This window comes from Cynoglossus semilaevis, chromosome 15 (genome assembly GCF_000523025.1).
Source record: "Cynoglossus semilaevis isolate Cse_v1.0 chromosome 15, Cse_v1.0, whole genome shotgun sequence".
NCBI lineage: Eukaryota > Metazoa > Chordata > Actinopteri > Pleuronectiformes > Cynoglossidae > Cynoglossus > Cynoglossus semilaevis.
This window is the reverse complement of record NC_024321.1, coordinates 1,220,840-1,235,906: the sequence shown is the minus strand read 5'-3', so window position 1 is coordinate 1,235,906 and position 15,067 is coordinate 1,220,840. Positions and strand designations below refer to the sequence as shown.

General features: G+C 42.2%; 3 protein-coding genes across 5 annotated transcripts in view; 2 read left to right on the top strand and 1 right to left on the bottom strand.

Moving 5' to 3' along the window:
* LOC112488206 (dystrophin-related protein 2-like) overlaps window positions 1-2,150 on the top strand; it is a 5,417-nt gene extending 3,267 nt beyond the window's left edge. Inside the window, exon 6 of the mRNA XM_025063343.1 lies at window positions 1,981-2,150. Coding sequence (XP_024919111.1) covers window positions 1,981-2,150 — 170 coding nt within the window. The remainder of the gene's footprint in view (window positions 1-1,980) is intronic.
* Window positions 2,151-4,575: 2,425 nt separating this feature from the next.
* LOC103390549 (protein eva-1 homolog C) lies at window positions 4,576-9,550 on the bottom strand. 3 transcript variants are annotated; one of them, XM_025063284.1, is made up of 8 exons: window positions 9,370-9,550; window positions 7,320-7,525; window positions 6,812-6,935; window positions 6,560-6,715; window positions 6,330-6,473; window positions 6,178-6,246; window positions 6,026-6,106; window positions 4,576-5,009 (listed from the first exon to the last, which is right to left on the bottom strand). In XM_025063284.1, the coding sequence occupies exons 1-8, from the start codon at window positions 9,479-9,481 to the stop codon at window positions 4,621-4,623; spliced, it is 1,281 nt and encodes a 426-aa protein (XP_024919052.1). In that variant the 5' UTR covers window positions 9,482-9,550; the 3' UTR covers window positions 4,576-4,620. The 3 variants fall into 3 exon arrangements, with proteins under 3 accessions (XP_024919052.1, XP_024919051.1, XP_016894610.1); XM_025063283.1 differs by lacking the exon at window positions 6,026-6,106 and having other exon boundaries at window positions 6,184-6,246; window positions 9,136-9,550; XM_017039121.2 differs by lacking the exon at window positions 6,026-6,106 and having other exon boundaries at window positions 6,184-6,246.
* Window positions 9,551-13,397: 3,847 nt separating this feature from the next.
* clic2 (chloride intracellular channel 2) overlaps window positions 13,398-15,067 on the top strand; it is a 5,278-nt gene continuing 3,608 nt past the window's right edge. Inside the window, exons 1-2 of the mRNA XM_008326447.3 lie at window positions 13,398-13,648; window positions 14,950-15,059. Coding sequence (XP_008324669.1) covers window positions 13,595-13,648; window positions 14,950-15,059 — 164 coding nt within the window. The 5' untranslated portion in view covers window positions 13,398-13,594. The remainder of the gene's footprint in view (window positions 13,649-14,949; window positions 15,060-15,067) is intronic.

Below are 15,067 nucleotides of genomic sequence, written 5' to 3'. Positions count from 1 at the left end.
CAGTGTTGGGTGATTCTCAGGCGTCCACTGTAGAGGCTTATATGCAACACTGCCATCAAAACCTATTCTTATCATAGAAAATGACATTTTAATAGCTGTCCGCTGTAGTGACCGTCATGCATGAAAGGGTTAATAATCAAAATATTTAATAAACAAGTGGTAAAAAAATATATCAGTGCCTTCTTTATAAGAACAACCTTCAGTTGTCATATGAAGTATGTATTATAGCTGATAGCTGACATTTAGCATCACATCAAATCAAACATCCTTTTTAAACCAAGAGATATCCTTAAAAAAAATTTAAGAAAGACTTTTAAATCCACTTCAGTTGCAATTGACTGAATATAGTTTTAGGCAAAAAAAAAAAAAAAAAAAAAGAAAACATGCAGTTGTGGAAAACCAGAGGTTAAAGGTGCCAGGTTTGCTATTAATGAACACCAGGGGGAGCTTTAAAAGAGTAGATTCCGTTGTATGGTGTTGATTATAACTTGACAGAAACTCTAATATAATAGCAAATAGCATAATAGTTTTAAAATTAAGCAGAAACAATATTTTTATTTTCCATATATATATATATTTATATATATATGTATATATTTCTTTCCTTATTTCAGGCTCCACCTCACACATTTGACCCTGCGTGTGCCTCCAAGAGCAGATACACTTGATGTCAACAGGGGGCGCTCTGTACAGTGGAGGTCAGGACAGGGAAACCCACCTACAGCTGGACAAACAAAAAAATGTTCCAGGTAGCTCTGTTGTTGCCTGGATTTTATGACCAAAGGAAGCTAAGGTGAGCAGCAGAGAGAGAAGACAAACGTTTTCCCATCACTGTGTTCTTCAGATCAGATGATTCAGTCACAGCACAACTTTACTCTAACATGGACACAAGGGGGAAACGTTTTGTTTTTGTTTTTTTCTTTGCTTTTCAATTCCCCTTTATATCCAATGTGCATTCTGTTCCTAACAATCCTTTTTGGAGGTTTCACAGTGAGATTGATCGGGGGGGCGGTCTGCAGCTGCTGGTTGACGGATTGACAATTACAAGCATTATCCAATAAGAGCGGCTGGTGTGGTCACACTGTGATGTTCTAGTCTGTCACTCTGATCTGGGGATACGGATTAGAGAGCTTGCTTTAAAATCGCTTTAGACGAACAAGTCCGTGAAAACCGACCATCTTTGAGTTTCTCTCTCTGTCGGATTTAGTCGTGGCTCTACTTTGAACTCGGATTATGGAGATGTTTGCAGATAAACATCGTCATCGCAAACAACAAGAAACTGAGCTCTTCCCTCATCTTCTCGATGTCTCCAACGTCATCTCTGCCTGCACTCTCTTCTGTTGTTCTCCTTGTTTTTCCTGTCGCTCGACTTGTTTTACACAAATCTCTGTCCCATTATTTTCCTTTCTTTACAATTTCTTACCTTGTTCCTCGCAAAATTGAAAACATAGTTACCATGGTTACCAACTTATAAACATGCAACCACATTCATAAATACAGTGGTCCCTCTCCTATCGCTTGCATATATAAATACAGTGGTCCCTCTCCTATCGCGGTAGTTGCGTTCAAAGACCCACCGCAAAAAGGGAAAAATCGCAAAGTAGAGTCGAGACAGTTATTATATTATTGACCTATATATTTACCCTTAACGAACCTCCCCCACAAGGGGAGATGCTGAGAGACAGAAGACCAGGCTCAATTAGCCAATAGTACGCATTGCATTAGCCAACAGTATGCTGTGTACGATCTCGTCTCGGTAAACAAGGCTAGCAGCGATCGTTCGCGAATGTCTCAATTTCAAAACGAGATCCTACATTTTTATACCCAAAACTTTCATATGTGTATGTAATTATTTTATAAAGTCTTTTAGTTACGTTTTTAGCTATATTTCGCGATATGGCGAAAATTTCGCAAAGATCGGATTAAAAGAGAAATCTCTCCTTAGCTTACTAGCTATTTTTGATTCTTACGTCTGAACAGTTGGACCATTTGTCATCTGCCCTCTCACATCTCCTAGCAACACCGTACTGTACGTGGACTTCCTCACCCTCCTGCGTCAGTCCTCACTACTGGCTCCCATATCCATATTATTTTGTGACGATGGAACCCCTCCCCCCCGTCACGAAGTTGCGTATCCAGCATGTTTGTGACTTATTTTGGACTTATTTGATCTTGTCTTTAGAGCGTCGCCGTGACACTTTTTTTCATTGGCTGTTTGATCGTTCAGCAAAACCATTTGATGAAAGATATATTTTATCCCCGTGCTTCCCGTGCTTGACACATTCATGCGTCTCATTGCTAGGCGTGAGGGATGTAACCGTTTTATTAGACGTGGCTCGTCCCTTCCCAGGCATGAGAGTCACCGATCAAAGCCGTCCTTCATCTCGGGTTGGTTTATCTTTAAAATGGCATAAAGTCAATGTCCAGACCCTCCATTGTGCATTGAAGTATAGCTGGGCTGTAGCTTATTATTAAAGCAGCGGTAAACCCGCGAATTGAAATACTATTGAGAAAACCTGAAAACATGGATATTTTTTAAGTTGCTGCCCCCTAGTGACTGGAGGCTTGTCATCATTCATGCGTTACCACAGTAGTACACGTATGTCCCATATTACATTAGAAGCCCCTCACGCCCCTGCCTGGCATCCGTATTACATTGGAAGCCCCTCACGCCCCTGCCTGGCATCTCACTGTGTCCTCCCACGGGTCCCCGCCCCACCAATTTGAGAAGTACTGCATTGAAGAGATGTCTTATACGTGTGTGTGTGTGTGTTGACTGTGATACCCTTGTGATTCCTAATCTCGTCATACGCATGGCCAGCGTCTGACTGATAACTGATCTGGGAGACACGCCCAGTAAGACAAGCTAGCCTACATTCCAGTACGCCTGTACCAGTGACATTTTATTTACCGTCGGTTTATAATCCACGCTGACCCCAGCTGCGGAGTCTTTTTTTAAAAGCGGGACTTTTTTAGTTTCGGTTTCATTGCAAAGGGAACTGACCTAGCTACCCGTGTCTCCGCTGCTACTCCTAGCTCATCTTTGACGCGTCACGTTTCAAAATAGTCCCTTGCAGCGCACCGTGTCTCAATTGTTTTCTGCACAAACCGAGTTTGAGTTGCTTAGTCTGCATACATTCCCCTGCTCTGCTGCCACCTAGTGAGTGAACGCTTGTTTATCGTATTTGAGAAGCCACAGCCCATTTGCCCGCAGAGCTTTATTCTTTATTCGACGCTGCTCCTGTTTGTATTTCTTTCACCTGAGATGAACACATGTACTTTTCGCACCTTTCTTAGTGCTTCTCCTCCGGGACTTTTGCTCCATTCCTATCGTAAAGGACATTCCAACTACCCCTCGTGATGCATAGTGGAGAATTCCGTCACTATCTTTTCCCTCTTCCCTGCTTGGTGTTATCTTCTTTCTTTTTCCGTTTTCTTCTTCTGTTGCATCTGCATGTGAACTTCAGTGCTAAACTTCAGTGCCTTCAATCGTTAGCCTCTGCTACGCTCCTCGTTTTTTCCCCCCAGCTCCTCCATATGTGACGCTTTCTTCAAGCTTCCTCTTCCTCGTTTTGAATCTTCGGCTCTACATCATAGCCCTCGCCTTAGGGTTTAACAGGTTGACCAGTTCAGTCTGATGGTGGTGTAGATACAGTCGGACGGCCATGCTCCTTCAGTCAAGCTCACTTTTTTATTTGCAGGACAATCTTTGGATACTCTAAGTCTGGTACAATGAGATGCAAAATGCGTTGTTTGGTCGTAAAAAAAGCCACGTGAAAACAAGCGTCGTACGAGCAGGATCCATGTTGTAGCTAGCCCTGTAGTGACAAAGTGTAAAGTAGGAATTGTTGATCATGTCATTGATTCATCTGATGACCCACAGCACGACTCGTATTTAAACAGCAATGGCGCCCTCTACTGGGTCTTGAATGTCACAACAACATTTCAACTTTTCACTTCCTGTCAAACATGACTCTAAAACTAATCTCTCGAAGTGAACACTGCCCCCGTCTGTTCCTATAAAAACAATCCATGTACTGGTCGTTATTTATTTAAATTTTCTGGCTGTTTATTCACAGCAGTGTTTGTTCGCAACATTCTCCTTTTCTCCCATTTTCTTCCCTCGTTTTTTTCTCCTTCTCTTTTTTGTGTTGTTGCTCAGTCAGAAGGATTATTGAAGAGATGGTCATGTGACCTATATATATATTTATATATTTTTTGCTCCTCTTCACGCTCTTCTTCGTCAGTTTGAGTCACATAAATAGATTGACATTAAGTTTGCTCGTTGCTCTTACACTTCTGTTCCCTGGAGTTTTTAACCTGTATGTTTTTTTAAAAAGAAAAAAAAAAGAACGATAAACTTTCTACTGTATTAACTTGTCGGCTGCTTTTTACTCTGTACAGAAATTAAACTTTGTATTTGACAAAATAGACTTTTCCCCAGGAATTTTATTTAGGCTTACATTTTTATTTTATTTATTTTTTTAATTCTGAAATTAATCATTAAAATTCACCTTTTAACTCGTGGTAATGTTATGTGTTTTTGTACATATATTGTTATTATAAAATGACTGATTTTTTTTTTATTATTTCGTACTCAGGAGAAGATGAAACTTGATGTCACTTGTTGTAGTTGATCATTGTAGTAATTGAATAAGGGCTGGAGTCTCCATGAGGCCACATGTCTCCATTGGGTAGTTCCCTCATCTGTTCGGCGTTCCCGCGCTCCAGCATCTCCACTGTCAGGATGGACGGGCTGAAGATGTCCTCGGAGCGTTTGGACTTCGTGAGTCGGCAGAAGGACGACGTGTCTGAAATCTGGTCCTCGTAAAGGTCCTCTATTAGCTCTCTGCGCCGCCTCTGATTCTTTCTCAGCTCGTCCTTCAGGTCAGAGACCACTTCTCTCACGTCCTTCACCAGTGTGGAGCGAATCCCAAACAGGCAGAGGAGGAAGACCAGACCAGCGCAGATGCCAGACACAAAGTAGAGGGCCACCTTCTCTGGGAGACCTTAGCAGAAACGACAGGAAGACGGACTTGGTGAGTTTGCGTGAGATTACACTAACCTACATGTCATACATGATTTTGGGTGTCCTCAGACGGTTAGGATCAGCGGTCCCCAAACTTTTTTTGTACCAAGGCCAGTATCAGCCATTACTGTAGACCCATAATACCCCGCCATTTAATTTAATTTTCAAAATAAAACCTCTTTTAGACTTTATTCTGTTAGTATATAAAGTGTGTTTTGAAATGAAGTAAATTAGTAAAACTGTAGTACATTTTTTTCAATATGTCCCATTGCAGCCTTGTACCAAATGGACCAGCGCCGGTCCCCAGACCAGGGGTTGAGTAACCCCGGTTCAGATGATGAATCTGCTGGTTTTTTTGGTTAAAATTTGGTTAAAAATAATAATAATAAAAAATAAAAATAATAATAAAATAATAATTTGGCATATTTTGCATGCGGAAACTTTTTTCTAATTTTAGTATTATTTTATAATCTTTTTTTTATATATTATTATTTTTATTGACAGGTTTAAACTACAGTTATATTATTAAGTGACAAAGTTTGGTTATATATATTATTACTTTTATTGACGGGTTTAAACTACAGTTATATTATTAAGTGACAAAGTTTGGTTCTTAATGTGTCAATACATTAGTAATTATTCATTAATACATGGGCAAACTAAGGCCCGGGGTCCAGATGCGGCCCGTTCAGCTTTTTAATCCGGCCCGCCAAACTTTTCCAAATTATATAATCTATTTATATCATCATTATACTTCTACCTTTTCCCTGCAATACCCACGTTTTACCAATAGATGGCGTAGAAAATGATAAAAATGCATGCATGTCATTTATTTTCAAGAACTCTCCATCTATCTGCTCCTGACCCCCCCGTTCAATTTTAGGACAATTGTGGCCCGGTGAGTCAAAACCCTTTGGTCCAACCCTTTAAAGACCTCCACCATTGACTGGAATTGTCCTCAGCTTGATGCTCCTACACAGGCATCAGTGAACATACCCAGCACTTTTTCAAAGACCTCCAAAGAGTTGGTGAAAAACATGTTGTGAGGCCCGTGAGTGGAGCCAGTGAACCATCTACCTGTAGGTGAGAAGGCCAGGGCTCAAACACAAAACAAAACCCTAAAGAGCTGGATCTGCTCAGTCCAAAACCCTCACCGTCTGAAATCAGAAATGGATCTGAGGAGCCTCGATCCATATCCTCCAGAAGATACTGAGGAACTGAGGGTGAGAAGAGGGTAATATATTTATAATAAGATGTTGTTTTATCAAAGCTGCCGAGGAGGACATCCTGCGCAACTGACCACAAGTGAAGGAGACACGCAGATGTTTCCTGGTTCCAGGGAAACACGGTTCCCCAAAGGTCTGAATATCGGCCAGGACGGAACAGTTGGATCTGCCGTGACATCGACGAGAAACCTTCCTCAGGGCCAACGGGGACAGACACTCTGGTGGAGAGTTAAGTCAGTTATTTTCAGATTAGTGCTTAAGACGGTTTCTGTTAAATTAAATTATTGTGCACCGCGTTTCAGACCCATATCAGTTCTGGACTCGGGAGGTTCCTGGGGACAGAAGGGACTCCCGTGCAGCAGGTGTCCGAATGTGGCAGAGTAGATGAGCAGCACCGTGTCGTTTTTACAGGACAGCCTCAGACGCTCGTTTTCACATACGAGCCTGGTGTGATGCTGCTCTGGAATAAAAAAAAACACATCACATCTCTTTAAACACAAACACAGGTTTTTCTGCTGAGTCCATTAAAGGTTTAGGCGTATGAGCTCCGTCCTACCTGGTCTGCATTTGTAAGAGACCAGCAGGTACTTGCTTGTCATTGGACAGGGGTCCGGTCCGAAGACTGGATTGAAGACCGGGATGTGACAGGAACGTCGGTCCTGACACTCAGACAGAACTTTCTGCAGGGACAAAAGAATTTGATTTTGATTTTTTCTCACAAAAGTCTCGAACAGGCATGGGCAAACTAAGGCCCGGGGGGCCGGATATGGCCCGTTCAGCTTTTTATTCCGGTCCGCCAAACCTTTTCAAATTATATAATTTTTTAATATAATCATTATATAGTACTTCTGCCTTTTACCTGCAATACCCACGTTTCCCCAATAGGTGCCGTAGAAAACGATAAAAGCCTTAATGCATGACTTTTACATGTCATTTATCTTAGTTCACTCTAACACTCCATCTACTTCTGACCCGCCCCGCCCCCTGTTCAATTTTAGGACAATTGTGGCCCACGCCTGGTCTAGGAAGACCGTGATTTTGTCTTATTATTTTGTCTTCAGGACCTGGACAGCGATTGACGAGGAGCACGCCGTGTCTTCATCCACTGTTGCGTTTGAGTCTGCGGAGGGGCATAAATGCTGACTGGGAACGCGACGTCCATAAAACGCCGAGAGGACCGACACAGACGTCCTGGACGGACATCGGATGGACAGCGTGCTGCCTTCACATGTGTGCACCGTGTGGGTTTTCAGAATGGAGTGAAGGTAATCTGAAAGAGAGGAGAATGTTTTGTTATATTAGCATAAGAAAAGAAAACTATTTTCCGTATTTTCTGGACTATAAGTCGCATGTTTTTATCCCTCGGGCTGGGTTTGCGACCTGTACTCGGGTGCGACTTATATATTTAAATATATATTTTCACGTTTGTTATGTTCACACTGGCAGCCGCTAGAGGGCACTCCAGGCCTGTGTATCAGTATCTGCTACTCTTGTACCACTGAAAATTCACATGTTCGTTACTTTGAAAGTGACAGCCACTAGAGGGCACTGGTGCGACTTATATATGTTTTTTTTCTTCTTTATTATGCTTTTTTTGGCGGTTGCAGCTTATACTCCGGCGCGACTTAGAGTCCGGAAAGTACGGCTCTAAGGCTAACGCTAACTCTTTGGCAGTAAGTAACTAAGTATTGGTCTGTCAGCCATACTACATTTTTAAAATTCATTTTGAGTCTTTAAAAACAGACAAATCCTCTACCACCATGATGACCAACATTAGAATACAGCAGCGTAGGACTTATTATTATCCTGTTAGCTATTATCCCTATCGCTATCCCGCTATCCCTGTTAGCTTCCACCACACAGGCGAGATGTTTATAAAGATGTTCATGTTTAAATGTTGTATTAATGGTACGTTTCAGATGTATTCAACTGAAAATGTAAATGTGAAAACATTCCCTGCGTACCACTAGAGAGCGCTCCACAGTTTGAGAACCACTGCTCTGTTGCGTACGTTTAAAACAGGTTCATTCGTAGGTTCGTTTAAAACTCGAAATTTTCCGAATTTCATCTTTTTAAAAACGCCCAAAAAAACCAAAAAAACAATTGGTACTGTTCGAATTTAGTCTTTTTATAGTTCCAGCAGCTCCTGTTTGTCTCCGGCCTTGTCTTGGTCTCTGGGCGTCACAGTCGTGGACAGCGACCGCAAACACAAGACCAGCACAACAATGGAACAAACAGCGAAGTCAAACTTCTCCTCCCATGTGAAATTTCCTCTGCTGATCCTTCTTTGTGTGTGTGTGTGAGAATAAGTGGGTGTGTGTGTGTGTGTGTGTGTGTGTGTGTGTGTGTGTGTGTGTGTGTGTGTGTGTGTGTGTGTGTGTGTGTGTGTGTGTGTGTGTGTGTGTGTGTGTGTGTGTGTGTGTGTGTGTGTGTGTGTGTGTGTGTGTGTGTGTGTGTGTGTGTGTGTGTGTGTGTGTGTGTGTGTGTGTGTGTGTGTGTGTGTGTGTGTGTGTGTGTGTGTGTGTGTGTGTGTGTGTGTGTGTGTGTGTGTGTGTGTGTGTGTGTGTGTGTGTGTGTGTGTGTGTGTGTGTGTGTGTGTGTGTGTGTGTGTGTGTGTGTGTGTGTGTGTGTGTGTGTGTGTGTGTGTGTGTGTGTGTGTGTGTGTGTGTGTGTGTGTGTGTGTGTGTGTGTGTGTGTGTGTGTGTGTGTGTGTGTGTGTGTGTGTGTGTGTGTGTGTGTGTGTGTGTGTGTGTGTGTGTGTGTGTGTGTGTGTGTGTGTGTATACAGTCTGCTGGGTCAGTCTGCTGGGTGAAGAAAAGAGCAGTCGGTCACAATGAACTATTATTAGTCCGCACACACACAAATACAATATGCAATTACTCCAGGTCCAAATAACAGAGGATTTCAAATCAAAACACAGTCTGTTGTCATCAGAGCTCTCTTCGCCCTGACGTCGGGGCCCCTCCGGCTCCAGCGGCTGCAGCTGTTTTTCGTCGAAACAGGAAGTCCAGATAAACGAAAGGGATGTTGAACGTGTTCCTCGGCGAAGTGAGCAGTCAGCAGTTTCAGCAACTTTCCCTGTTGACGACGTGTCAGCAAATACGACGCACTTACAGGAGAAATCGGGAGCCGTGTGCGTGCACCTCGGCCCGCAGAAGAAGAAGAGGAAGAAGAAGAAGAGGAAGAAGAGACGGGAAGCGCAACAAGACGAGTGTGGAACTGTCATGGTGCAGAAGGTCCCGCGGGGAAGACCAGAGCCTCTGGTTTTGTTTTAGGTGTCACTGTGTATCTGTGTGTGTGTTGGGGGGAGAGAGAGAGAGAGAGAGAGAGAGAGAGAGAGATCAGGAGGTCAATGCAGCCTTTGTGTTGTTAACAAACAGCCTCCTTCATTCACGAACACACGCAATCTCAGCTGGAAAACTGAGCGGTCTGTGCTGACGCAGTTTTTGAACGCAGACTCAGAGCTCATTCAATCCATACCTTTATTCACGTTCGAAAAACAAACCTTGAACTGTTGACGAAAATGTGGTCGACAAAAAAAGGAAATCTTAAAAAAAAACAAAAAAAAAACGTAGGGGACTTCAGGGCCCGGTGTGACCTTTGACCTCGTTTCCTTTTACTCAATTTGAACTAGAACCAGATGCACAAAAGCGTTTCATTTGTTTATTTAGTTGTGTGTGTTCAATGGTTAAACGAAGACTCGTTGTCATGGACTTGGTCTCAACAATGAGATTCCTGTCGGCGGAGATAAGATTCTTATTTTCCAGCTGAAGCAGCATGTGCTCGGTAAAGATACTGTCTTTGTGTGCGTGCGTGTGTGTATCTCAGGGTTTTCCCTTGGTTTGTTAAAGAGGAAGTGAGAGACAAGTCACACAATTTCAGAGCAGCCAGCGATTTCAAGAAATCCGTATCAAACCTGACCGGTCGTCCTTTTATTTTCACGACCCCCGTGACCCCCCCCCCCCCGTGACCCCCCCCCTTGACCCGCGCGAACCCCCATGAATTGAAATACTATTGAGAACCTGATAACGTGTATATTTGTATCTGTACAAACCACTGTATGAGTTGCTGCCCCCTAGTGACTGGAGGCTTGTTATCATTCAAGCATTGCAGCAGTGGTATAATCCACTGGAAGCCCCTCACACCTCCCCCTCCTTAAGGGGGTCCCCCCCCCCACTATTTGAGAAGTCCATATGCATTTATCAGACCTTGTCTCATTCGAGGTGTTGATGTTATTCCAGAAAGCGCGCTAATGTTCACTAAACTACTGTAAAACTACTCATGTCATTTGGTCAAAGGGTTAAAAAAAAAAACAACAATTCTGCAGCATCTGTTAGGTGCCAAATTTCACTCTTCCCTATTTTTCTTAGAAAATACACACACACAAAATAAAAGCCCTAAAAAAAAAAAAAGGCCTCACAGTCTCAGAGCCACAGGTCAAACTGGTTATCTATCAGGGGAAGAAACCTGGCAACCTGGAGATACAATCTCAGACCAGCAGGAGTTCAACACAATTTATTTTGTGAGGCGTGTGAGCTACAAATTCCCGAGAGAGGATCGGGTTTTGCTGACACAACCTCAAATGGAAACCAGGACAGGCTAAGCTGCTGGCCTTTGCACTTTGTTCGCGTGTTTTCCCATGTGGGATACGATTGGAGTGTGTACGTTTAGGAAGGCTTTTTTTTCACAGTTTCTTCCAATGAAGATAACAATAATTAATCCGCAAACATCTGGTCTTGAGTGGAATATCTTCACAGTTGTATAGAGGCCTGTTTTGGGAAACCATCACTCCAGTGTTCTAGTGGTACGCTGTGTTTGCTAACGTTGCGTTCAAAGGCTAGTGGATGACTGGAAGAACCCCTTGAATGCCCTTGTGCAATTATGTTAGCACAGCTGAAAACCGTCTGGCTGCTTAGAGGAGCTATAAAACTGACCTTCCTTTTGAGCTTTGAGCTAGCTGAGTACCCTCCCACACAGGTTTTTTTTCTTTTCTTTTTTTTTTTTGCCAGTCTCTTGTTAAACATTTACAGGATTGGACGATCATTTAACGTTTCTTTTGGTAAATCCATCCACGCCCTCCCTGCAATGGCACTACGTCCCCCCAGGGGGCGCACCTCCCACTTTGTGAAACTCTGGTATATGTATTTGTGCATACTTAAATCTAGATGGATGGATGGATGGATGGATAGTTGGAAAGATAGTTGATAGATGGATGGATGGATGGGTGGATGGATAGATAGATAGAAGGTGGAAAGGAAGATGGATGGATGGATGGATGGGTGGATGGATAGATAGATAGAAGGTGGAAAGGAAGATGGATGGATGGATGGATGGGTGGATGGATAGATAGATAGAAGGTGGAAAGGAAGATGGATGGATGGATGGATGGGTGGATGGATAGATAGATAGAAGGTGGAAAGGAAGATGGATGGATGGATGGATGGATAGATGGATGATAGATGGATGGATAGATGGATGGATGGATAGATGGATAGATAGATAGATGGATGATAGATAGATGGATGGATGGATGGGTGGATGGATAGATAGATAGAAGGTGGAAAGGAAGATGGATGGATGGATGGATGGGTGGATGGATGGATAGATGGATAGATAGATGGATGGATGGGTGGATGGATGGATAGATAGATGGATAGATAGATGGATGGATGATAGATAGATGGATGGATGGATGGGTGGATGGATAGATAGATAGAAGGTGGAAAGGAAGATGGATGGATGGATGGATGGTGGATTGGATGATGGATGGATGGATGGATGGGTGGATGGATGGATGGATTTAAGAAAGGAATTTAGGGAAATCTGTTGAAGTCGTTTGTAAAACGCAGTGAGGTTTTCCTGTATTTGTTAGTCTCTAGGTTTAGTTTCCTCGTCGTCTTGGCAACCAAACTCAGGATTTTATCAAGATGTCCCATGTTGTAAACATGGTGGATGTATGAATAACCGAATGTTTATCAAAAAGCCTGGGTGATAGGCACTCCCTCCTCCTCGCCCTCTTCCTCCTCCTCCTCCTCCTCCTCCTCTTCATCCCTCCTCTCAGCAGAGGTGTGGAAGTTGATAATTCAGGAATGCACTTTAATAAAGTCCGTGAGTCAGCTGTGACACTCCCACCTGGTACACACTTCAGGAAAGTTCTGTTGAACTCCCTCTGAGAGTGTCAATAAGGGAACGTATTGAGTCATTGAGTTCCTCTTTACAGAAGGAGGAGAAAATGTTCAGACCTCAAACTCCGTCAGGTTTGTTTTCGTATGGTTGTTTTTCTTACTCTTTCCAAAAGAGCCTCTCCAAATGTTTCCATTCAGAGCTCTGACTAATACTCCAGGGTTTGTTTGGAAATTCACGGTGATACGCCGATATTAACCAAGTTGTTTTTCCGACATCTCCGTGGCCTTGTGTTTTTGAGGGGAGTTCAAATTTCGGACTCTTTCGTTTCCTGTCAAATCCGGTTGTTTTGATCAATCGATCCATTCTCCAAAAAAAAGTCCATACAAATACCATCAACATAGTGTCATTTCTGGCTCTTAGACTATATCCACCCTTTCACTCTTCTTGCTATTTATCAAAACAGCAACTACAAGTAAGGCATTCCTATGAACCAAATGGTGGGGCGGGCCCCCCCCGGAGGGGCGTGAGAGGCTTCCGATGGAATTTGGCACTCTAGACAGACGTGCTGTTGCTGTTGCTAACGCTTAAACAATAAACAAGCCTCCGGTCACTAGGTGGCAGCAGCTTATACGGTGGCACAGATAAGAAAATACATATCAGGGTTTTTAGTACTGTTTCAATTCGGGGGGCGGTGAACATTTTTCTGTCAGTAGGGGGAGCATGACGGAAACCAAGTATTTTTTTAACTTCACAATAATACAAACATTTTTGCATTAGCTTTTAACCCAGTTGTTTGACAGTAACCAAATGAACCTGCTAGGTGTGTGCGTGTGTGTGCGTGAGTGAGTGTGTGTGTGTCTTGTCAGCTTCAAGCATCAGAAAATGCGATGGGACTTTTTTTCTATTTTTAACTCTTTCCTCATAGATGTTGTAGGTAGTATATAAGAGCGTGAAGCTCCACCCTCTGCTCCAGTTCCTCCCTCGGCTCTGACTTTTCTGTGTCGTCCACTCAGGCTCAGAGCAGCAGCAACAGCAGCAAAAGGAGAAGGAGGAGGAGGAACGATTCATCTTGATCGAAGACCTTTAAAAAAGAAGAGCAGGTTTATCTGCTGCCGCTCCGTGACGCTTTGGGAAGAGAAGATCAGCCGGGAAAAAGAGAGACCAAAGTTTTCTTACTTTGTTTTAGTTACATTTATTCGTAACTTTTCAAGGCATGGCACTGAGGCAGGATTCTGACAAGGAGCCAAAGATTGAATTGTTCATCAAGGTCAGTTTTTTTTTTTTGTTTTTTTTTTCTCAGACTTTATCAAAAGATCATTTCAAATGAAAAATTGCATGAGGTGAAATAATATATTGATTATTATTTTTCACCTATAAGTAAGTAAGTAGAAAATCCACTGGTTAACATAAGAATTTATTTAATAGAAATGAATACAAAATATTGATCTAGGGTATAAAAAAAGTTAATAAAAATCTAGTGTAACGTGTACTATATAAAGCAAATACACAAAAGAAAATTAAGGAAGTATAAAATTGAGAAATTTGAGATATATAAAAAAAATTAATATAATATTTTTTAAAGTATAAATATATATATATATACATTAAATGATGATTGCAAGATAAGTTTAAAATTGTTTTAAAAATAATATAACATTAATATTTTCCTAAAGCACATTTCAAGTGATTATTATTTATGATAGCAAGTAATAAGTAATTTAAAATTTCTTATTTTTTTAATGCATAATTTCTTGCAGCACAACAGACAAAAGCAGTGTTTATAGATATAAAGAAAAAAGAGCAAATTTTTTTTTTCTCCCCCCTTCCTCTCATCTGTGATGTCAGAGGTCAGAGTGTGCGTATGTTTGCCCCCCTTCCTCTCATCTGTAATGTCAGAGGTCAGAGGTCAGAGTGTGCGTATGTTTGCGGTTTAAATGTCTGCTCACGCTAATATGCTTTCCTTTTCCTATTGCTGCTTGTTTATCAGCAACACTCCACCTTATCAACACACACGCTGGTGCACACATGCAGGGGAGTGGACGGAGTGGGGGGGAAGGCCACGGGTTCCAGACTGTCTCAGCCACACCCACTTTGACTCTAAGAGTGTGTGACTCCAACCTTTAGCTGCTTTGAAATGAACAATTATTGATAAGTGAACCTTCTTAAATAGTGATTTTGTTTTGGCTACGGCTGAAAAAATTCTAGACTGGAGTGCACATGCACAAAAAAGGAAGTTAAAGTATGAATAAAAAATCATAACAGAACAAAATCAAACAAACCATAAGGTCATAAAAAGCTTTTTACGATTTTTAAAACAGATGCTCCTTTTTTTTTTTTTTTCTCTCCCTCCACGCTGACTTAAATCGTGATTGTGTAGCAGCAGGAAGTGTGTGTGTGTGTGTGCTCATTGACATTGTTTTCTGACCATTGCTTCCTGTAGTAGAGGAAATGGCTTTTAAATGTCCTCAACACACCCTTTGCTTTTCCCCAGTACAAAAACAAACAAACAAAAAATGAATAGAATGAAGATTAAAGAATTGAAAAATAACTGAATCTTCTTTTTTCCAGGCTGGCCATGATGGTGAAAACGTAGGAAACTGTCCATTCTGTCAGAGACTTTTCATGGTTCTGTGGCTGAAGGGAGTCAAGTTCACTGTGACCACTGTGGACATGAGGAAGTGAGTAG